This window comes from Chiloscyllium punctatum, chromosome 10 (assembly GCF_047496795.1).
Source record: "Chiloscyllium punctatum isolate Juve2018m chromosome 10, sChiPun1.3, whole genome shotgun sequence".
Taxonomy (NCBI): domain Eukaryota; kingdom Metazoa; phylum Chordata; class Chondrichthyes; order Orectolobiformes; family Hemiscylliidae; genus Chiloscyllium; species Chiloscyllium punctatum.
This window is the reverse complement of record NC_092748.1, coordinates 73696318-73721707: the sequence shown is the minus strand read 5'-3', so window position 1 is coordinate 73721707 and position 25390 is coordinate 73696318. Positions and strand designations below refer to the sequence as shown.

The 25390-nt window shown below is 37.6% G+C and overlaps 1 protein-coding gene across 4 annotated transcripts in view; it reads right to left on the bottom strand.

The window, feature by feature from the left end:
* Window positions 1-25390, bottom strand: part of xirp2b (xin actin binding repeat containing 2b) — a 110752-nt gene that overhangs the window by 38118 nt on the left and 47244 nt on the right. The window contains exons 1-2 of one of the 4 annotated variants that reach the window (XM_072579514.1): window positions 17283-17393; window positions 5954-6090 (exon numbers count right to left, since the gene is read on the bottom strand). In XM_072579514.1, coding sequence (XP_072435615.1) covers window positions 5954-6004 — 51 coding nt within the window. In that variant the 5' untranslated portion in view covers window positions 6005-6090; window positions 17283-17393. Of the gene's footprint in view, window positions 1-5953; window positions 6091-11992; window positions 12179-16885; window positions 17062-17282; window positions 17394-25390 lie in introns of those variants that run through there. The other 3 variants (XM_072579512.1, XM_072579513.1, XM_072579511.1) reach the window with 3 other exon arrangements.

The following is a 25390-nucleotide window of genomic DNA, read 5'->3' as shown; positions in this document are numbered from 1 at the left end:
TTTCCATGTCCACCTTTACAAGGCCATTGTTCTATACTTCAATCAAATCACTCCTCACTTTTCTAAACTTCTGTGAAAACAAGTCCAGACAGTCCAATCTTTCCTCTTAAGATAATCCAATCATTCCACCTGCCAATCTGGTAAACCTCCTTTGCATAGCCTAGAATGCATTTACGTTGTTCCTTAAACAAGGAGACCAAAACTTCACACAGTATATAAGATGTAGTCTCACTAATGCCATTTACAAATGAAGGATAACATCTTATAATTCATAGAATTCATAGAATCCCTTGCTGCAAAGCTGGTCCCTTTTTCTAAAAGTTTTTTCTTTTCTCAAGGATACTGCGTCCTTGGTTTTTCTCAGAGGGGTCATAAACCACTCAAGCTCCAAATTGACTGGTTTTGTACAGAAATGAAAGGCCTTTTTGTTTATATGTAAACAGATGAAACTTCAGGCCAAAGCTTTTATGTTTTTAGAAGTAACTGGTCCAAGTCAAGGAGGCATGGCCAGCTCTCTAGCTGAGCAGTTTAGTTCAGAACTTTAGTTGGGAGTTCGGCAGTGGAGCTGTGTGGAAACAAGCTGCTAGACTCTCTCTCCTTCTGCCCTTCTAGCTTCGACCTGTAAGCTTTTGTTTCATTTTTTTACACTGCATTTAAGGGGTTTGTTCACTGGGACTGTTGTATATATTAAGAACAGCATTATTAAGTCTAGTTTGGGATAGTCTGAATTATGTGAGTATTCTATATTCTGTTCTTTGTGTTTCATTGTGTAAATTTATGAATAACTTTTTGTCTGTTTTAAAACCTGGTAGTCAACCTAGCTAACTTACTCCAGGTAATTTTCACTGTACACTTACCGAAACAAATAGCAAAACTATGGTCTGGGCTGCCTGCTTAAGAATGTTTTGATGGTCTGAACTAGTCCATAACACCCTACAGTGTGAAAATAGGCCCTTCGGCCCAATAAGTCCATACTGACCCTCCAAAGAGTAACTGACTCAGACCCATTCCCCTACCCTATATTTACCCCGACTAATGCAGCTAACCTACACATCCCCGAACACTATGGGCAGGTTAGCATGGCCAATTCATCTAACCTGCACATCCTTGGAATATGGAAGGAAAGCGGAGCACCTGGAGGAAACCCATGCAATTACATTAAATTGCTCTGACATTTCATTAGACTTGTTAACCACTTGCAATATCTAACATTTTTGTGATTCATGCACCTTTAGATTCCCACTGCACCTTAATTTCTGAGATCATTCACTATCTAAGTAATAATCTGTTTTTCACATTTTTCCTTACAAAACATGTATACATACTCTGTTTTCAGCCAGCCAATCTCCATCTATGCTAGTTTGTTACTCCTATTCCACAAGGTCCTACACCATGCAATAATATTATATGTGGAATCTTGTCAAATGTCTCCTGGAAATCCAAATACAGTGCATCAACAGCTCCCTTTTATCCACAGTGCATGTTACTTCTTCAATAAATTAGTTAAACATGATTACTCTTTCACAAAATCACACTGACACTTCTGAATACCATGAGTTTTTCCAATTGCCCAGTCATAACTTCCTTAATGAGTAATTGTAACACCATCCAATTACAGACTGACCCATCGGTCAGATTTTCCCAGTCTCCAAACAACTTGGACTTTGATGAAACTGTTAGGAGAATAATGCGAGGTTGACAGGAAGCTTTTCACTGCCAACAACAGCAAAAATCCCATTTCTCAACCAATCATTTATGACAGTCTCAGCTGGCCATTCAGTTAGCAGTGAAAGACCTATGTGCATGAATTAGGCATATTAACATTTTCATCATTATGTCATCTTGCCTCATTCATATGCAGTTTCCAATCCCCCACCTGCCACAGAAATGAAATGGTGAAATTTCCCAGCCTGAACATTAGAGGGGTATTCTGGCCATTCCAACTCACTGTTTGCTATTCCAGATCTTCATCAGTTGCCCACATCTCAGCACACAGTCCATAGGCAGTGACCATAAACAGATCCCCTCCAGCAGAGCCTCCAGCTTCCCATCGGTAAAAAGAGGAGTCAATTACCCTCGTTCTAACATGTCCAGGGAAATAAAATGCATCATTCAGCCAGCTTGACTGGGCGAATAGTTGGCCTTCAAAGATGGTACTAGCTCAAGCAATCCCAGAAGGGTCTGCAAATAGCCAATACTTACACCTGTGATGATTGGGAGAACACAACAAGCAGGCTTCTCCAATGGGGTGGTGGAGGAATGAGGCATAAATAATGAGGCAAGTTCAGGAAAACAGACTGAGAAAACTTGCCAGGGTTCACAGAAAGTAAAGATAAAGATCAAAATTAAACTTGATAGATTTTTGTAAGTGTCACCTCACAGTTTCCTGTTTTATGCCTCCATTCCTTCTTGAAGAGACAGGCTATATTTTATCCTTTCATTTAGGTGGAACCTTTCCAGAATCTAACGAATATTGGAAAATTAACACCAATACATGTACCACCTCATCAGCCACCTCTTTTCAGGCCCTGGGATGGATTCATCAAGACCCAGAATCCCATCAACATACAACTCCATCAGTCGGCTCAGTACTATTCCCTTAGTCATTATAATTTCATCAAGTTCCTTTCTTCCATCAACTTTCTGATTTACAGGAATGTGATGGTTTTTGAATGTTCTACAATGAATACAGAAGTAAAACATATGTTTGTTACATCTGCCATTTTATTATTAGCTGCAAATAACGCCCCAGTCTCACCCTCGAGAGGACCAATACTCAAGTTACTTACTCTTTCTTTTTAGATATCTATGGACCTTGCTAGCTGTTTTCACATTTCTAGTTAGCTTCCTCTCATGCTTCAACTTATTTGCCCTGATTAACCATTTAGACATTGCCTGCTGTTGTTTATACTCTAACCAAATCATCAAACCTGCCTCTCAACTTTGTGCTATTGTATAAATTTTCCTTAATTTTGATGCTCCCTTTAACTTCATCAGTAAACCATGGACAATGGATCTTTTGCTTGGATTATTATTTATAGCAGGAATATACTTTTTCCGAGTATTCTGAAATATCTCTCTATCTGCTACTGCTTTTCTCCTGAACTATTTCCTAGTTTAATATCCCACTTCAGTTCAGCCTGCTCAGCTTTCCTACTCATATTCTCAATTTTTTAAAGTTTAAAATTGTTTGTCCTAGGCCTGTTCTTCTCCCTTTTCAAACTGAATGTAGAATTTGATCATTTTATGATCACTGCTACCATAGGAGTCTTTCCTCTGAGGTCATTAAACAATGCTGTCACATTACACAACATTGAGTCTAGCATACTCTTCTCTCTAGTTTGTTCCAGAATATGCTAATCTAAGAAACTATGTTAAAAGCATTCTATTGTGAACTCTTCCTGCTAATTTTAGGCTGTTTCATGGCCCTAAATTGGCTTCTGGGCAGGGCACCCTTTCCATCCTAGATTTAATCAACAGAAATCAGGAAAGTGACCACATCTCCACTCCTTAATTTTTTGCCTGTTATATCGGACCTTCTACTGCCACTCCCAGTCCAGGAGGTTTCAGTAAATTATATCTGTTGTCTTTGTGTCCAATCACAGGGAGTCCCAATTCACATGGTTTGGATAAAGACACTTGCACTGCAGCTTTCATATCACTGTGGCATAAGAGCTCTCAATTAAATTTATCCCTAACTCACTTCACTGAGACGCCTTACAATGAATGGCCTTCTGAAATTTCTAATTTTGATTTAAAGATTAGATTCCCTACAGTATGGAAACAGGCTATTTGGCCCAACAAGTTCACATCAACCCTCCAAAGAGTTACCCGCGCAGACCCATTTCCCTCCAACTAATACACCTAACACAATGGGCAATTTTAACATGGCAAATTTACCTAGCCTACACATCTTTGGATTGTGAGAGGAAACCCACGCAGACACAGGGAGAATGTGCAAACTCCAATCACCCAAGGCTGGAATCGAACCTGTGTTCCTGGCACTGTGAGGCAGCAGTATTAATCACTGAGACACCATTCCACCTTTGGTTTTAAATGAAGACAAAATTATCTCAGAAGAAAGAGGCCAATGTTCTAACTCACTATAACAAATAGTAACCCCGATTTGATCAGAAAACCTTTAAGAATTGAGCAGTAAGCCTTTGTAATGTATTGGGATTCTAAATCTTTATAAATTACATTAAGACATACAGATTGTGAATACTAGTCAGATTAATACTTAAGCACATTTAATAAAAAAAATTAATTGCTATCAGGATAGCCTTATATCTTGATAGTGCAACCACCACCTTATTCAGGATCAGCATAGCCAAGTGTATATTTGCCTCAGCTCCTTTGGTCAGATTATCTGCTGAAAGCACAACTTCAATTAACTCAACACAATTTCAGCAAAAGATTATCTTTACAATGAGAAGCTTGAAGATCTAGTATAAAAAACATACAGTTGAGAGTCAACTGTCAATATGATGGGATTGAAATTCACTCTGGAGAATCTATAAATTGGCCAATAGTGAATTGCTATCTGCTTTACACTCTGCATAATTTTCATTTCTTTTGAAGTGGATTGTCTTGCATTCATCCATGTTGAATTCCTTCTACCTTAGTTTTGTCTCCTCATTTAATGAGTCTATTTCTCTTTGTGACTTCCTACCTACTTGCTTCTGTACAACTTAGTGTGGTTTTCAACTTTGCTTCATTTTCAAAATGGACATGCAATTACTCATACTACACTCTATTTCTTAATTCAGGTCAAAATGTATGAAAAAAGCTTTGCCCCTGTGCAGATTCTAGGAAAACATTTCACATTTCACCAATCAGAATTTTTTTCTTTGTTCTTTATTGTCTGGCTCGTATCTTCCAGCCAGTCACTCAGAGTGTAAACCAGGGCTATTAATTCACTACTATCTATTTTTCATTAATGCCTACAACTGGTTTAACCTCAATAATTTGTTTATGTAAAACTTAAGTGTCACAATATTATGTGTAGCAGTGTATTGTCAAATATGTAATCTACTAGAAATAAATCAGTTATAAGTATCTGCAGAAAACAGCCACTACAGGTATTCAAACTCCTCAAATATACCAAATGGTATCACCTTAATTTTTTCCAATTTTGAGTCATATTACACAACAGTATTTACAGAACTTCATTACAAGTTAAAACTGTTAGTAGAGGTTACAATGCAAACAACCCCTCTCACGCAAACAGTAAATAATCACCCTATATCATCAGTGAAATTCCCGTAGAGGATTATGTAGAATTTAGAGGGGGTTCTAGGATCATGACCAACACACAAGGAAAGCACAAAAAGTTAGATTGTGGTATAAAAACAAGAAATGTTGAAAATACTCAGCAGGTTCAATAGCATCTGTGAGGAGCACAAAAATAGAAGGGTCATTGATCTGAAACATTAACTCTGTTTCTGTCTCCACAGTTTCTGGAGGACCTCCTGAGCTCTTCCAACACATTCAGTTTTCATGTTACACTTACAACATGTACAATATCTTGCTGTTTGAGTGTGGTATACTTTTATCTTTCAGAAACTTCTGTGAAGACAATGAAAAAAAATGTGTTTACATGTAAAATCTGGATAGTATTTGTAAAATTGGTAAATGAAGTCTTTGATTCTATTACTTGCCCACAAGTCCAAGAGGCAAAGCCAATGGAGATGCAAAAGAATTTCCATTAGTAAAGGTGTTCAAAACAACAACGCATTGCAAAATGTCTCAATTCTAAGCCCCAAGCAAGCAAACAATGTGTCTCTTCTGTGCTCGTATACAGGTCCTTCCATTACCCAGCATTTGTTCCATTTACGGTTTCTGGAATTCAAGCTGTCAATGTTTTTGCTCAAAATTATCTACTGATTGAAGAGTAAATATATCAGTCTTTGGACAATACAAGTTAAAAGTGGACATGGATATTGGCACTTACCGCAGCTGATGCCCTGTTGCTTGCCTTCTTAGAAACAGCTGCTTGGTACATGGCCAATCTGTCCTTAAGTGAGACAGTCTCCTCGATATCAAGAGGCACAATGTCAGCCTGGCTAGGCTCATCAGATGTCAAAGCAGCTGGAAATGAGAACACAACTGAATTTTAGGGCATCATATTAAAAACTCATTAAAAGGTGTTGAGCAAGGTCTTTAATATGGAATTATGAATCATAAAGTCATAAAGTTGTACAGCACAGAAACAAACCCTGCTGTCAAACTCATCCACAATGACCAGATATCCGAACTGATCCAGCTCCATTTGCCAGCATTTGCCCTATATAAATCTGAACCCTTCCTATTCACATACCCATCCAGATGCCTTTTAAATGTTATAACTGAACCCACATCCACCACCTCCTTTGGCAGCTTTTCTGTAACATGAATTATTTTAGTGACCTCACTACTTATTTCCCCAAGCTCCCTTACTTTCATGTCCTTCTCCACAGTAAATACTGATGCAAAATATTCATTTAGTACCTCACCCATCTCCTGTGGTTCCACACATAGATGGTCACAATGATTGTTAAGGGCCCCTACTCTCTGCTAGTTACTCTTTTGCCCTTAATATACATGGAAAATCTCTTTGGATTCTCTTCAATTCTATTTTCCAAAGTTTCTCATGTTCCCTTTTTTGCCCTCCTGATTTCCTCTTAAGTACACACTAACTGCTCTTATAGTCCTCTAGTGATTCACTCAATCCCAGCTGTCTATATCTGATATATGCCTCTTCCTTTTTCTTGACCAGAGCCTCAACTTTTCAAGTAATCCAACATTTCCTACACCTACTAGCCTTGTCCTTCAGACTGGTCTCTGAACATGAACATACTGTCTCTGAACTCTTGGTATCTCATCTTTAAAGGTGTCCCACTTCCCAACTGTCCTGTTATCTATCTGCCAATAGCCTCCCCCAACCATCTTTTAAAAGTTCCTGTATAATACCATCAAAATTGGCTTTATTCCAATTTAGAACTTGAACTTTTTGATCAGTTCTATCCATATCAGAATAGTAACCCTCTCTTCCCCGCACTGCTCGTCTGGGGACAGAATAGAATGAGTTAAAAGAAATAAAGAGGTAAGTGACTCATTTTCATGACACAAGTTGCTTGATGATGGCCAAGTTATCCTAATGATTAACTTTCTATTTTATCATTCTTTACACAGTATTATTTTGCAAGACACGATAAAAGTTCTCAAAACATAAAAGATTATGCTCTCAAAAAAGAAGGGGTTTCAGGCCTTCAATTAGAATTAGAAAATGGCTTGTAATTATTGAAATTCACTGGGAGTACGGCAACTTTAAAACAGGAAAAAAAGCAGCTCAAAATTAGTTTTTTTTAAAAAATGCATTCATGGGACGTGAGCTTTTGTTGTCCATCTAGTGACCCTCAAGAAGATGGTGACTGACTACTTTCTTGAATGCAATCTTGTAACTTAACTGTGGCAATGAAATTGTTTGTTATATTCCCAAATATTTTTGTACCTGCTGCTGGGTTTAAAGCTTCTGTGCAAAGTAAATGTTCAAAACAATTTTTAAAAAATCATTTTAGCACACAAGAGCTGACCAAAACTTTGTCACTCTAAATAGAGATAGTGTAAGTAGTTTTGTCCCTAGTTTACCATGATAGTACCCAGATGTTTCCTTATATTCGCCACGTAAAGCTGTTACTTCACAACAAATGCTATTTCAGTGTTAGAATTTGTTCTTTGCTACGGAATAAAATGGAAGTGATTTTCCACTAGCAAGTTATTTGATACAAGACATGTTGCTAATCACAATATTCTAAAGTGCAATTGAGGCCAGCAAGGCAGAATACTGGTGTGAAACACTTTTAAAGTATGTTCTTCGGGCTTATCTATTTGTAAAGATACATAGTTGAAACTTTCTGCCTGACAATGCCTTGACAAATCCTAACTGACTGACCAATCAACCAAACATGACCATTTTCTCATGTGGTATAAATTGTTGCTTTCTTTGAGTTTGGTATCTTTGTCTACCCTGTTGAGTGCAAAACAAAAAGCTTCAACAACATGTCTCTGTCATCAGCCATACTCAAAATCTGTACTACAAAGCAACTATCAATAATTAAATATAGGTGCATCTGCATAGGTGAGGAGGAGAAATCTTAGTGTGGCATTTCAGAGCATTCTCCAAAAAGGGCACTCAGATTCAGCACTTCACATGAACTTACAGGGCTTTAAGACCAGATAGGTAAGAAGAACATATGAGAAGGAATTTTGTAATGATACAGTACCTATCTGTACCAAATGTTCTGTGGGTGGCTTATTGCAAAGTGATGCCACTTCACATCAAGTCTTCTTCTATGATCTTAGGCTTGTTCTTCAAATATTGAACATAGGAATGGCACACTATTGTGCCCATCCATAAACTTCAAGTCATTTTTGATGCCTTATACTATGCTTATACAAAATGTTGTGTGCAATAGTCTTGTCTTTAAATACATGCATATGAATGAATTAAAGAAGAAATATATTACAGATGGCACTTCCAGGAGGAGATTATCCTTAAGTAGCAAACATAGCTAGCCATATGAATCACTCACTGCATTATTTCAAGGACAACATCCATTAATCATTTAATGGAATCCACGGCAACCAATCATTCACCTTCAATCCCCTTGGCCTGCAGGTCAATGGAAAATGCAACCCTTTAAATAGCAGTAGGAATATTTGTAAACTTCTGAAGATGTGCAAATGCTACCACAGGCAGCCAACTGTGCTTATTGGATGTTACCATGAATAGAGGGGAAAAATGTAATTGTTGAATTCCAAGCAGAACAGTTGTTCCACAAAAGCCATGGGAACATCTTCCATCTGTACCACAGTGCCCTGGCAGGTCTTTGATCCTCAAAACAACAAACATTATTTTCATCATTGTGAGAAAGAGAGATCAGTCCACTGATAGACAAGACAAAATGGTCATGTGTCTATTACTCTGTTCCTAAATCAAGCTAACTAATATACATTTTTAATATTGGTTCTGATTCAAATGCTATATGTTAAAATGGAACTGATCTGAAAAATGGAAATCCCATGTGCTTATTTGTTTAACAATTTCTTGTCTGATTCAAGTTAAGTTTGCTTTTGAGTATTGTGAATAAAGCAGTATAGTCTTATGTTTTCATCTTGGTGAAGGTGCAACTCCGGCTCAATACATGAGAGATTTTATTAACTTCAATAGCTTGGAAACAAGTGGCCTGATTGACAGAACATAGATCTAAATTAGCCACAAGAACGCATGCTATTGGATTTCTAGTACATCACAGGGTTGACAGACAAGAAACCTATCTAGCAACCACATTTTCAATCACAATTGCTACATGGTTCAAATTTTATATAAGGTAGGAAGCTGGTGTATAATTCATAAGAAGAAATAGGCACAGCCTCACATCTTGTTCTATTTTCTCAGCAGTAGACGTAGACCTTGTAAAGTAGTTCCATCTTTAACTGATATGAGTTTATACAGTTATGTTGCAGTTTTTCTTTAATTGAAGAAACCGGAGTACCACTAACACGGCTTTTATTTTATTTCAACCGATCTGACTACATTAAATCAAAACAATTTTAACCCCAAAAGTGGAAATCTTAAGCACAAGTACGATGAAATATTTAACTCTTAAATTATGTCTGTGAAGACTTAGGAAGTGACCATTAACAAACTGTCCGGACCAAGAAACATTTAGTAGAGGTAATTTCATGTTTCTGTAGAATATGATCTGAAAACAGAGGAATTTCTTGACTCATCCTCTGCCATGCCAGTTAGAGCAATTCCCAAAGTATAGGTATTCCAAATATATACTGGAGGCTTGCAGGTTGACAAAGACTGCCATCAGATCACAGTATGCTCCATTTTAGAATCGTTGACCATCTTGTGTGTTATTATGAGTTATAACTAGCAAGCAATTACCAGCCTATCAGGTTAATGCTATTAGATCTGATACTTACACAGCAATCTCTTAAAATAAATTGTGTCATTTTTGTCACTGTTTAAAACATGGAGGTCACATATGCAAGCTATTAGTCAGACAAGTTAAAAAAGCATTAGCAAAAATACTCAATGAATTTTGAACTGATTGAGACAGTTACGGTTCTACAATAAACATATTTTATTATCAAGAATGCACATTTGTCATTATATATTAACTAAATAACTGTTGTTATGTGGTAGACTTAATAATATTTCCTAACATGTTAGGAATGGAGCGAAGGATTTGTTTTAAACGTGAGGATGGTTATAGGCCCAGAATGGCCAGGAATATTTCAGCCCATTGTATCACATGATAAACTGACTCTATGAAATTAAAGTTTAGAAAAGTGAGACTTGCCATTCTTTTCACATTAATCGGCAGCTTTCCAATTATTCACTCATTGAAAGATCTGGATAATTCATGCTTAGCAGCAACTTTACTTCATGACAGATCTTTCAATGGATAATTAATGACTGTTCCATTTAAGAAAGCAAGAATCAATCAAATCAATGTTCACTGATCACACCACTATTATACTCAATATTTCAACAAAGAAAATTTTTAAAAATATAAACTCCACTCAAAGTAAATGCACACCAAATAGTAATTAAACTTCATATTGTCATTCTCTTAAAAGGTTGTCATTTATTTAGTAGGTGAAGAAGATTGATGTGTATTGTCTTTACTATTTTGCTGTCAGAACTGTTCGATAATAGGCATATACTGAATACTATGATACATTGTTTGATTTGAGCATTTCACAGGAGCTGAGTATTCATTAACCTTTTTATATGAATGCAAAAATGATGAGAGCTAAAAATTATGGCATGCATAATTCGTAAGAAAACAATTTTTATACAGTTCGTCTTGGGATTTGATGTTATTTACAGCATTAAATTTCCATTAAAGGCCATGCTGACATTTGAGTTCCAAACTTGTAATTATTTAAACTGTTGTCTTTGTTAATATTTTTACAGGAATGTTTCATGTAGCACAGGAGCAAACACATTATGTAGAAACACAGAATGTTAGAAATGTGTAGCACAGATGGAGACCATTCAATCCATTGTGTTCAAAACAGCTGACAAGGAATCAGCTAAGCTAATCTCACTTTTCAAATCAGCTCACTCTTGTACGTATGGTAACTGATGTGTACATTTAATAAAAATGTTCCTCCGGTTGTGTTTCATCTGAATAAGGAAGTAATGAGAAAGGAAAGTGAGGCCAGCCAGGAGTGCGAGAAGTGTGTTGAGTTCATTAACTTACAAATTGCAGAGCAGCAAGATGCTGATTTGAGACATTGTCAGATATTCAACAGGCTGCCTAATAAAGCAACAATTTTTGTCTGATTACACATCTGAGAAGTAGTTTGTAGCATATTACACTGTTTAAAGATGTGATATACATGGTTTCTTGCTGGGTTTGTCCTGAGGGATAGAAAAAATACACGACTGTATTGTTATGGTTCTGCTGGTTGAATGTAACTCATTCTCTATTTGTTATGTTATATAGGAGGAAGCAGATTCTCAAATGTTTGTAAGTTAGGAATTGCATCTCTGTTTATGTATAAACTATATCAAATCAAGCAAATAATTAAAAATTTCAAGAATTTGCTGAAAATTTGTTAATTTATTCATTCAGAATCTGCTTGCCTATTGGAAACATCTTGAATTAAAAGTCAAAAAAGTTGCCCTCTCCACACAATGCTCACACGAAAGAAATTATGTTACAAATGCACTCGAATGACTGACATTCTATTAAAGTTAGCAATTTGATCAAGGACTTCACTGTATTTCAAGAGCTACTAAAATGCAATTTAGAGAAAAAAAATATTTTTAAAGCACATGTATAGAATTAGCTTGGTATTACTTTTGTAAACTCTATGCATATTACATATTTAAACAGAGAAAGAAAAGCTGGCAAAACTAATGAAAATCAATGTACTAAATATGAGATATTCTATTTTAGTAGAAATCAGGATGTTTTGTACTTACCTTTCTAATTTGACAAATGTTCAGTTGGTATGATTTTGTAGATCAACAAATTACGTGGACAAAAAGTATTTTAATCCTGTACCAGCAGTATTTCTGTTTTGTGTTTAGTAAAAGTGAAAATCCCTCTTATTGCAGCCTTCCTGGAGACCAGCTCCAGTCAAATCTGCCTCTACCTCCTCTCAGACTTGATGGTGACAGCTGATTTTATTTTAGCTGCTTGTGAGGATAAATCCAGTTATTTTTAGGGGTTGAGGCCAATAGATGCTACATCGAGTCAATTGCCTGTGCTGAAATTCTATTTTGCAAGACAGACAGACTCACGCTGCCCTCTAAATGCCTTCAACACCTGTTACACCAATCAAATTGACTAGGATATAAAATAAGTTGAAGCCATTAGGTTAAGCACCTGCTATAATTATCAATACATCTTATTGCAGGAAAATGAGTATGCTGTATAATTCTATAATGCAGAGACTGAATGTTCCAGAGGACAATTTTTCTTAAATCATTTAGGAATGCCAACGCTATTTCACGTTGTAATTTAGATCTACTCTCCATTCAAGTGAGTCATTAATTGTTTTAAATAAAAGAAAATACATTTTTAAAAAATGGCTTAGAAATTTGAAGATACAAAACTGGTGCCTAGGCACTTGTTTTGTTGGGTGGGAAGCATTTATTCATTCTGAGCCAGAAATGTTGGTTTGAGCAGCTCGGAGCCAGAAGTGTACTACCAGAAATGTTGGTTTCGGCAGCTCCATAGGCATCCAGGGAACTGGGCAGAATTATGAAATGAATAAAATTTCAGGCACTCAGTCGCTGTACGATCATTTGCCCTGGTGCCAGTCATACCATGATCAATTTAATCAGCAGCGTGTGGAAGTACAGGCAAGAAGCAGCTTTCAAGACTGATCATTGTTATTTGCTAGTTTGTCTTCTGAGGCTATTGGTCAGTTTCTGGGTGTTTTGTGGGTTGTTGCCTTCATTTGGAAACTTAATTTTGGTTGCTGATTTTTACACTGTTTCTAGTAGCCTGCTAAATAGCTTACTGCACTTATCAGTAGTTTGGTAGAGAAGTCTTTTGGGCTGACAGGGGGAGGGAGTAGCAAGGAAGACAGGAGACAGTGAGAGCACTTTCTAAATGACAGCCGAGCGGAGTCCATATTCAAATTGTATTTCAAACAGACTCGATATGATAGCACTCAGAGAAACTCAAGCAGGATATAGTGTACAGGCAGGCTCAGTCTCCTGCAGCAACAATCTCATGTCAAGAATTATTACATGACTTCCCCTGTGAGAGGGAGAATGTACTATGAAAGTCATGTGGTGCTTGAAGAATATGCCTGACAAGATATCACAGGTCTATGCAGAACATAAAATATGAAGTGGGCAGAACTGAGAGATGCAATATTAGTGAAAGTTGGACATATAAGTACAATGAATTACAATTTGACTGTAGGAATCTGAAGAGAAACGGGGGAAGAAATCATTGCAGGAAGTTAGGGTGGAGCTCAAAGAGGTATGAGCAGAAAGTAAACATTATACCTTTATGGATCTGTGATTTGGAGATACTGGTGTTGGACTGGGATGGACAAAGTTAAAAAAAATCACACAACACCAAGTTATGGTCCAACAGGTTTATTTGGAAGCACTAGCTTTCGGAGTGCCGCTCCTTCATCAGGTGGTTGTGGAGGTTAAGATCATGCTCACAGAATTTATAGCCAAGAGAGAGTCCAGTGTCATGGAGATGTGATACAGTAAGCAATCTTAGGTTAAAACTTTCACCTTTTATAATGGGATATGCTGGTTTCTGTTCTTTGATATGTAAATCCCAGAATTTCTTTTAAATAACATTCTCAAGATAGCTCAGCTTTTTAAACAATAGATGTGAAGTCTATCTGTGTCCCAATGCTATGTCAGACTTGCAGACCCTCTGTATAGCTTTTCAGAGTTTTACATGGATTCATGCAGTTTTTGAGCAAAATAAAATTCTGCGAAAACAAATTCAACCCATAAGGTTATATGTGTGCGCATGTAGGAGCGACAGATTGAGTGTGCATGTCAGTGTGTGTATAGGTGTGAGTGCACGTGATAGATTGTGCGTGTAGATATGTGCGTGTAGATATGTGCGTGTAGATATGTGCGTGTAGATATGTGCGTGTAGATATGTGCGTGTAGATATGTGCGTGTAGATATGTGCGTGTAGATATGTGCGTGTAGATATGTGCGTGTAGATATGTGCGTGTAGATATGTGCGTGTGTGCGCGCAAGTGTGATGGGATAAGTATGAGAGGGTGCGTGTATTGGTATGAGTGAAGGGGTTTATGTGTGTGCATATGAGAGAACCAGTGTCTCTTAGAGAGAAAATGTAGTAATATAAAACAAATAACTGTGGATGCTGGAGCTCTGAAACAAAAACAGAAATTGCTGGAGAAACTCAGTTGGGCTCGCAGCAAAGTGGGCAGAAAGCAGAGTTAATGTTTTGAGTTCAGAGATTCTTCATCTTAAGCATATGCCCGATATGATTATGAGAGAAAGGTTGTGTGTGACAGAGGTTCCGTGGGTGTCTATATATTTGAGAGAGACAGAGAGACTGTGTATCATGCAGTGGAGTCACCTGTAGTGTGACATGAACCCAAAATCCCAGTTGAGGCCATTCCCATGGGTTGTTTACTGTATCACATCTCCATGAATTAGACTCCTTTGGCTATCATTCCTCTGAGCATGATCTTGACCTCCATAACTACCTGATGATGGAGCAGTGCTCCTAAAGCTAGTGCTTCCAAATAAACCTGTTGGACTACAACCTGGCGTTGTATCATTTTTAACTTTTTGGATCTGAGACACTTGAACGTATATTCAGTACTGCAGCAATTTTCTGGCACTAAGCACCTTCAGGTCTTGTTCCTAAAGGTGGCAATGCTGCTGCCTGGATGTTGTTTTGTCCCTTCCTGACCAGGACGACTAGCATCACAACCCTTCAGCCATATTCCAACCCCCAGCTCCCCCTTCACTCTTCCTGTCCATTTGCTCCAGGGCTTTCAAAATGGCATCAGAGAATCTAGTTGTCAGATCTGGACTTGTTGCAAAGATTTTCTCTCTCTTTCTCCCTACCAAAAAGTACACTTTCTCAAACAAAACAGAAATTACTGGAGAAACTCAGCAACTGTGGGAAGAAAGCAGAATTAACACTTGGAGTCTGGTGACTCTGCAGCATTCTATACTCTGCAAACATTTATTTTATCATATCGGGCATATGCTTAAGATGAAGAATCTCTGAACTCAAAACATTAACTCTGCTTTCTGCCCACTTTGCTGCGAGCCCAACTGAGTTTCTCCAGCAATTTCTGTTTTTGTTTCAGAGCTCCAGCATCCACAGTTATTTGTTTTATATTACTACATTTTCTCTCTAAGAGACACTGGTTGCCTTTAAGTGACATCTGAGGTACCTGATTTCTGAGTACCCATAACCAGATCTGCACGCAAAACCTAAATCTATTATGTTTGTGTAACATATACAATATATTATCTGAACATTATCTCTGTTTCCCCAAGTTTGCTGGCTACATCTATGGGGAGTGTTTCCAGCACATTTTGTTCCTGATTTTCAGGCTGCACAATAGATTGCTTTTGTTGTCACTGTGGACTATGCCTTCTAGTTTTGGACTCCCCTACCCCAGGGAAAATACCTTGTCTATTCAACCCATCCATACTCCTCATGATTTTATAACTCTCTATAAGGTCACCCCTCAGCCTCCGATGCTCCAGGAAATATAGCTCAAAATCTATTCAACCTCTCCCTATAGCTCAAACCCTCCAACCCTGGCAACATCCTTCTGAATCTTTTCTGAGCCCTTTCAAGTTTCACATATCTTTCCTATAGCAGCGAGACCAGAATTGCAAGCAGTATTCCAATAGTGACCTCAGCAATGTCCTGTTCAGCCACAACATGACCTCCCGACTCCAATACTCAATGAACTGACCAATAAAGGAATGCATACCAAAAGCCTTCTTCACTATCCTATCTACCTGTGACTCTACTTTCAAGGAACTGTGAATCACCACTCCAAGGTCTCTTTGTTCATCAACACTTTCCAGGACCTTGCCATCAATGTATAAGTCCTGCCATGATTTGCCTTTCCAAAATGCAGTACCTCACATTTATCTAAATTAAACTCCACCTGCTACTCCTCAGCCCATTGGCCCATTTGGTCAAGATCCCTCTGCACTGTGAGGTAACCTTCTTCACTGTCCCCTACACTTCCAATATTGGTGTCATCTGCAAACTTACGAACCATACCTCCTATGTTCACATCCAAATTATTTATATAAAAGACAAAAAGCAGTTGAAAAGCTTTATAAAACTTAATGCGTGCCTGGGACCACGTGAACTGGCATGTGCAGCATTCCATGTTCAAATATCTAGACAATGTATTTTCTTTTAATTTATTCCCAAATTACAACTGTTAATCTAAATACTCAAACTCAAGTAGACCATTTCAAACAAGTTACATCTGTTTTTCGTGTTACATTAGTTCAGAATTCTGGAAATTCGCCGATTTCAGAGAAGTTTTGTAATTATTTTGTGTAGCTGATTTAAAACACTTTCCAGTATGAGTAAGGGCAACATATTGGTGTGAAACACTTTGTTACATGTTTATTCCTGTCTCTCATTACTTTGGACTCCATTTGACCGAAATAGCTAAAATTATATGCATCAAGTGACTGGTCTTACAAGCAACGGCGACCCTGAAATGGATGACATAATATCCCAGTTAGTAATGTATCCCATTACAGATTGCGCAATGACCGTAAATCCTATCACTGTGACTATCTTTTTGCAGCATCCAAAAACAATATATAAAAGACACAAGAACTTTAAGGTCTGATTCTTACCTGGTTTTGTATTACTATCGGTGTAGTTTATAATCCCCATCTAGGAGAAATCAACAATGTTTTCACAATGGTTCATATTTGATTAGCTACTCTGGCTCATCACATTATTGAAATTCTCCCAAGATGTCTTACTTTGCAATTGAGTTAGTAGACAACTGCACAGTTACTCAGAATTTAAAACAACTAGAAGTGGAAAGAAAATAAGTCCTCAGTACAAAAGACCGGATCTGGGAGGCCACTGTTCCTCCAATTCCCTTCCTGCACACATTGCGAGCATATACATTACATGGAAATTGCCTTTAGGATAATGGAACTTATGTTTTAGTTTCAAACATAGTGCAAGAATAAGCATAGACGGATCATATAGCAAAATCTACTATATCAAAAGGAGCCTTACCAACGAGAGAAAGAGAACTTGAGCAGAATAAACAGCAAGGAATGCATTCTGTTCTGTAGTTTCCTCAGAGATTTAAACTGTGCAAACCTTACTAAAGAAGTTCTGCTCTTACCTCAAAACAGAGCAGAAACCAAACAGCTGTGAATTACAAAATGAACTGCATATAATGCGAGTTGTTCAAGGGACTAATGTGGACAAATAGAGCAGTAGGAGGCTAAAGTTCATACTTACTTACAAGTCATCTGAATCTTAAGATTAAATTACAGTCTTAAAGTCATTTTTTCTGGCATTTGTTTAAAATATGTAGATTTTCAATTTCGTGTAGTGGTTTAATAGATTTTAATCAACAGCAGCTACTAGGAAAAAAAGCAACAAGAATTCTCTGACTCTCATACATTAGCTACAGCTTCATACATGCATACATACCTTATTGAGATATATTATATGCAATACATGAAGCCACAGCATGCAAGAACTTGCATACATTTGAGATAGTAAAATCTAACTTTACTGGCAGAGCCAGAATATGAGCCAATGGTTTTCAAATGAGGATATCTCTAAATATTGGCACTCAAGGAAACCCCTTAACTGAATCTCCAAAGAATAGTATTAGCTGTGAAAAAGAAAAAAATATGAAAAGCATTTTGCTTGAATTACATAATAGACCAGGCCCCACTGGGTCTGAAAGCTATGGATTTCATAGATTACTTTAAAGAAGAGTTTGCAAATGTATGAATTGATGTGTGCTGATCACAAAAAATTATTTTCCCTTAGAATTAAAGTATTTCTCCAAGTTCAAGGCACTAGTAGAGTTAATTAATACAAGACTAGTGGCTTGCAATCAACAAGTATTAATTAGAGTGAGACAGTAAGTGAAACAATCCAAAAGAAATCATCAGAGCTAAAACTTTCTTAGAATGGTAGAATTGCGAGGTTGACTTGAAGTCTTGAAGAAAAGGAAATAAAGGGCTTACTTAGAAAAATGACAGTATTTAATTTTATTTTATTGTTAATTAATTAACTTAAGAACATCGCTGAAAAAATTCTAGCCAGTTACACTGCTAATTGCCTGGACTGAAAGTAGAAATGTGTCTGCCTGTATTAATAGTGTGGCCCACAGGTATTTTACAAATGGAGGCAGTAAACAGGTCAGCTGTCCTGTTGAGGTTAGTGCCTGCTCAGCAGCTTTCCTAGTGTCACTAATACTCAATGAATGGCAAAACACTAGGAGGCTAAGAGCAGATTGATCTTGGAGAGCTTGTCCACAGATGCTTGAATGTCAGAAGACAGGCTAATAAGGTTGTTAAAAAGGAGCATGGGATGCTTGCCTTTAACAGTCATGGCATTGATTATAAGAACAGGGCAGTCATGTTGGACCTGTGCAGAACTTTAATAGGCCACAGCTGGAGCACTGTGTGCACTTCTAGTTGCAATACAGTAGCAAGGATATGATTGCACTAGAGGCCGTGCAAAGGGGATTCACCAGAATTTTGGAGCGAACTACTGCAGATGCTACAATCTATACTGAAAACACAAATGCTGGAGATCACAGCAGGTCAGACAGCATCCATGGAAAGAAAGCAAGTTAATGTTTCGAGTCTAGTTGACTCTTCATCAGAGTTGAAGTGAAGTGCGGAGGAGACAGCATCTATGCCATAGTTTGGGAGGGGAATGTGGGGGTAATGGGTATAGGGTCCATCAGCAACCTATGCCCACTACACCCATATCTCTGTCCCCAAAACTATAGCATAAGCGCTGTCCCCTCCCCACTTCACTTCAGCTCTGATGAAGAGTCAGCTCGACTAGAAACGGTAACTTGCTCTTGCCATGGATGCTGTCTGACCCACTGGTATCTCCAGTATTTGTTGTTTCCACCAGGATATTTCCTGGGATGGAGCATTTCTGCTAGGATGAGAGGCTGGATAAAGTCAGATTGTTTTGTTTGGAGCATTGAAAGTTGAAGGGTTACCTAGTAGAGCTGTGAGGAGCATGGACAAAGTGAATTGAAAATAGCCATCCCTTTAGTGAAAGAGTCATTAACAAGGTGGCATAATTTTAAAGTGAAAGGCAGGAGGTTTGGATGGGATTTCAGGAAAAATGTTTTCACCCAGAGTGTGATAGTGGTCTGGAATATACTGCCTGGGAGGTAATTGAAGTGAGAAACCTGACAACCTTTAAAAAGTATTTGGATGAATGCTTGAAGTGTCAAAACATTCAAGGCCTAGTGCATTAAGTGAGACTAGACAAGGTAAATGTACATTTTTTGTGGTACAGATTTGATGAGCTGAAGGGCCTCTTCAATATGTGTAGTATACTATTCTGTGTTACAGGGGCCCAGTGCTGAAGGTGCAGGGAGTAGAAGAGGGTGCCACCATGCTGAGGTTCTCTTGAAGAATGTAAATTATTTTATGCTGGGGCAGTTGAAGTAGTGCAAAACTATGCTGCCTGCACTGAAAGTCCTGTTCAAATATCACCCTTGTACTTATTGGCCGAGTTAGACCCAGGTTCCCATACCCCCACCTTTATAGCCTCGGTCAACCCTACAAGCCTCCAAGATTTTGATACGTCTAATTCTGACCTCTTAACTAATTATCAGCAATGTGTTAAACTGTCTAGGCCTTAAGCTCCAGAATCCTTTTCTTTAACTTTAACTCTCTACAACTTCATTCTTTTAAAGCACTGCTTAAAGCCAATCTCTTCTCACTTCTTCTGATCATGCCATACATGGCTCAGTTATAATTTTGACTTATAACACTACAGTGAAATACCTTTGGACATTTCATTGCTTTACTGAAGTTATAATAAATATATGTTGCTTTTGATGTTGATGACCATGCTGATCTGTGACCTAAATCCATATACCCTGTATTCCTTAAAAACCTTGATTAAAAATCTATCAATCTCAGCTTTAAAATTGGCAATTGATCCTGCATCATTCACCATCTGTGGAAAAGAGTTTCAAACTTGTACTATCCTTTGCATGAAAAAATGTTTCCTAATTTTATTGCTAAAAGGCTTGCCTTTTGGATTTTGACTATGCCACAAAGCCCCAAGGCTTGGATGTCATCTTAAAGTGAGAAACTTCAAAACAGGACATTTTCAGAATCGGGAAGCCAATTTCTTAAATATAACTGTCATTGCCATATTCTCCTTTTTGGAATGGAGTTCTCGTCCAGAGATGTTTATGAGGTACTCATGGAGGCAAGAGTGTTCTAACACTGCCTTATTAGAAGACCTATCTTGACTCTCTGACACTTTAAACCAGTTGTATTAAAGGCTATTATCCCTTTTACCCCCATATCACTTCCATGCCCCTTCATATCCCCATGCCAGCTTCATACCCCCTCATATTCCCGGTACCTTCTCCATGTCACCTTGTATCGCATAGCTATCACTATGCCCTACATGTCACTGCCATCGTCATTCACCCATATTAACCATAGAAGGACCACAGAAGCTATTTGGAAATGGAAAACATGTTATAACAATGATACTGAAAAAAGTCTTTCATGAAATGCATTCAAGGCTTTTAAATCCCTCAAATGGCAACATATTGTAAAAACAATATTCTCTTCTCAAAAACAATAAAAAAATTAATCCCTTAGGTGACTCAAACTGTTAAGCAAAATATGAACTAAGCCCCTTAGCTGTGAGCAGCTGTTATGAACCTTTTGAAAATCTGAACAGCATTTATAATGGACTCAGGCATAAAATAAACCCTTGATTATCAATAATATTCAATTAAAACTGCAAAAAAGTTAATATTTTTCTTTTCAAGCTACACAAACTGGCCTGTCAATCAATACATTCCAAACAGTGTCTCTCTTTTACCATGCCAACCAAATGGTGTCGCCTCTATAAATGTAACTTTTTAGAGCTAAATTTAAGCAACATTAGATCATGACAGCTAAAATGACCTTACCTGTTCTTTAAGAATGTTTATATATCCTGCCTCAATTTGTTGCTGCCACATTACCTTGAAATAGTCAAAATGGTGTCTGTTTGAACTCAGGCCTAATTTTAGATCACCCTACAGAGTTGAAATCTCATATCTAGATGACCCATCCCTTTTCTCTTCTCACTGTTACAAAAATAAGTTCTCTCAAAAATGGAAATGGAACATCCACATTTGGAGTCTGTCCACTATCTTAAAAGGTCTCTGGAGTCATCCAGATTCCATGAAATTTAAACACCTAAAATGCCCAAAAGATGGAAATATTTTCTCGCAATCTACCTTGTCTGTTCCACTTAATTCACAATATCTTGACAATTTCAATTCAAGGAAACTTAAACCTAGTCTATGTTATCCCAACATAGTCCACTTGAGGTAGGGTATCTTGAACTTGTCAGAATAGTCTACGCTAACCAAGATTTTGCAATCAATCAAGTTATATATAATTTATCATTATCAATGGAAAAACAAAGAGTATATGTAAATTTGCAGGTCTACTGAAAATGCAAAATAGCCAAGATATAATAGAGCTGAAAAAAATCTATACACAAACTCTCAGCGTACTATTGTATAAAGACATACTTCTTGAACTAAAAGCTAAAACATTAAGCTTTTGAACAACTTGTTTTTAGCAATATAGCAATTGCATATCAAGATTTAATACTTCAATTTTTCCGTGTCTAATTTCTATATACCCACTGTGAGATCTTATTAAACACTTTCATACTCCATGTATTTGCAGGAGTGTTGCCCAACAATTAATTCCTAAGGTGCATGTCCCAAAAAAAAATAAAAGAATAATTCATTCTGAAACACACATTAGAGGCAGAACTTTACACCCTCTGGATGACAATAATGGAAGTGTGGAGGCATTTAAAATAGTGAAAAGCTATTTGCAGTTCAATAACTATTCCTGCAATGCGATCTCACCAGCAGGGATATTTACAAGCATCAGGCAGGATTGCAGATGGACTGGCCACTCAAAAGACAAGGAAAGCAATTGGTTAATGGCTATTCACAAGACCGTCAACATTGTTCTGATGACAGAATTGCTTTATCATATATGGAAGCTACTAGAATCACAGAGGCAACCTCCTTTTAGCAAAACATTTGGTGGTGGTGATACATCAAAGCCCAAGATCTATGACACACCCCCCCAAAAAAAACCTTCATTCAGTAGAACTCATAGTTCGTAGAAAGCTGAAGGAACTGTGGATACTGTAAATCAGAAACAAAGACAGAAGTTCTGGAAAAGCTCAGCAGGTCTGGCAGCAGCTGTGAAGAGAAATCAGAGCTGACTTTTCAAGTTCGGTGACCCTTCCTCAGAACTGGTTGAAGAAGGGTCACTGGACCCAAAACATTTACTCTGATTTCTCTGCCCAGATGCTGCCAGACCTGATGAGTTTTGCCAGCAACTTTTATTTTTGTTTCTTTATAGAAAGCTGTTTGAAGGCATATTGGATTTGAGGTGCCCTGAGGTCTCCTGCCTGTGTCAGCAATGCCCAACTTTCCCAGAACTGCTACAGAGGCTGTCAACTTTCAGATTGAGTCAGGACGAGAGAGATTAATGATGTGCATTGATAATTCATCCAAAAAGGTCAAAAGGAACTAAAAAATGTCTGAGGTTAAACATAATCCTGTATTTTCCCTCCAGCTAGAACACTGCAAGATGGATCAACATCTTGGCCCTGATTTGGGAAATGTAATGATGATGATACCATCTAAATTTGCTGCCCTAATGATAGTGGGAGATTGGTGGATGGACTGATGTGTTTTCCATAGAATTATATTCATGGAGGTCAGGAAGATCAAGCCTGTTTGCCAATTCTGTTTAAAGTATAGAGACTGGAAACAGCGGGATAATTTAGACTTATTTTAACTGGGGGTAGATTACTTGCCCTTTCCCTTCCCCTCAGGAGATTAAGTATTTACAGTCAAGGTTAGCATAAGTTTATCTGGGAATTGGCTTGTCTAAAGTGAACAATAAACCCAGTATGTTACTGACAAACCTAATGGAAATTAGTACTCAACGTTTATTTTCTGGTCTCTGACTGATGGATAACAAAATAATATTCTGACAGGCCATATATCAGACAAAATTATGAACAAGGTTTGTTTAGTAAAATCTTTGCAAAGCAAGAGTAAATACAATTCATTTCAAAAGATTTAACACTTAAGATACTTGGGAAAAACAATGAAAGTTAAGGAAGCCTTAGTGGTCTTTTGCATGAGACAAGAATAATTCTTCTTAAAAGAAGAACTCTTAAATTACTTCAGTTACATCTACCAAAGTGTCAGTATTTTAAAAAAAAAAGAACTAGTGAAATGTGTAAAGATATTAGTTTACATGAGTGAATTCTGAGGAAGGGTCACTCGACACGAAACGTTAACTTTGATTTCTCTCCACAGATGCTGCCAGATTTGCTGAGCTTTTCCAGCAATTTCTGTTTTTGGGTTTGATTTACAGCATCTGCAGTTCTTTTGGTTTTTATTTTGTTAATTTATATACCTTATTGGCAGTAATCCATATTTCCAGACCTGTATGCAGTTCACTAAGGATTTGCATTGTTACAATCAGGCAAGGAGGTTTGGTTGACTCATCTCTTTCCACTTAAACCCCCTCTTTGTTGGTTACAATAAATATTTTATTTCTTTTTAACATGCAGCTATATCACACATCAATTAAAATGTGGTTAATTAGATCAAAATAAAGGAGTCAATTACTAAGAGTGAAAAAAGGAGGAATTTTATTATCTGTCAACCCCAAGATAAAAAATAAGAAAAACATGAAATTAAACTCAAACGCCATCGCAGTTAATAAGTTTAAAGAGAGTGCATCTGGTACGGACTGGAAGAATAAAGGTTACACAGCTTAGAGGTCCTTAGAGACCTTAGTGTTTGATTTTTTTTCCTCTCACCTCAGCAGAGGCAACATTTATAGATATCTTGGAGCTCTTGGTAAATGGTAGTTTTCTCAATTTACTTTCTCACCAGACACTGTTTTTGAGACACAGAGAAACAAGGAGGGATATAGAGGAAGTTTTCCTGATCTTGCTTTCCTTCTTTCTTCAGTCAGCTCAAATCAGCAACTGAAACATGTCTTGTTTGTGTGTTGTGATCAAGGGTGTGTACATTATGTTCTCATTTACAGCATTTGAATTATTTTAACAAGAGAGACACATGGATTTGGATTACTGCTGTAAAGTTTTCTTTTCAAAAGATCATTCTGGAATATTCACCTGAATGCAGCAGTTCCCAGAAGATATGTGAATGCAAACAAAGGCATGCAAGAACCCTAAAAGTGTAGTGGAATAAGATGTTTACATTTTTGGAGTTATAAGAGCAAATGTAAACAAATTAAGCCAATAATTTTGTTCTAAGTTCAGTTTAGAAAACACCAGAGTTTTAGTTCAGAAGAATGAAGAGTAGAGTTCAGATGTGAGTTTTAGTTTCTCTCCTATCAGAGTTCAGCTGAGAAGAGATTAGAGTCTGTCCCAGCAGGAGTCAGTTTTCAGAGCAAAGCAGTCACTGCAATAACTTGTGCAGGCTTCCAAGGCAAGGAGTGTTTGGATTAGAAATCTGCAGCTTACTAGACGAGGAACATTTAGTCCACCAAAACTGTTAAATGCTTTTAGATTGAGATTCCAATTCCCTCCAGTGTGGAAACAGGCCCTTTGGTCTGGTAAGTCCACACCGACCCTCCGGTGAGTAACCCATCTAGACCCATTTCCCTCTGACTAATGCACCTAACACTATGGGCAATTTAGCATAGCCAATTCACCTGACCTGCACATCTTTGGACTGTGGGAAGAAACCAGAGCACATCCACGCAGACAAGGGAGGATGTGCAAACTCCACACAGACAGTTGCCCAAGTCTGGAATCGAACCTGGGACCCTGGTGCTGTGAGGCAGCAGTGCTAACCACTGCGCCATCAAACAGAGAAGAATCATAAAACAGTCTTTACTGTTCAGGAAAGAAAAACTGGAAAGAGTCATTTAAGTAGACACTTACAAGGCAGAATCTTCACAGGTCCACAAAGATATTGGCAATGGTGAATTGGTTGGGAAAAAAACTAAAAGATTGAAAAATGAGGTTCTTGTGCCAAGTAAACACTTGCACCCAAGGTTTTAACAGCAAGAGGGGAATCTCACTGG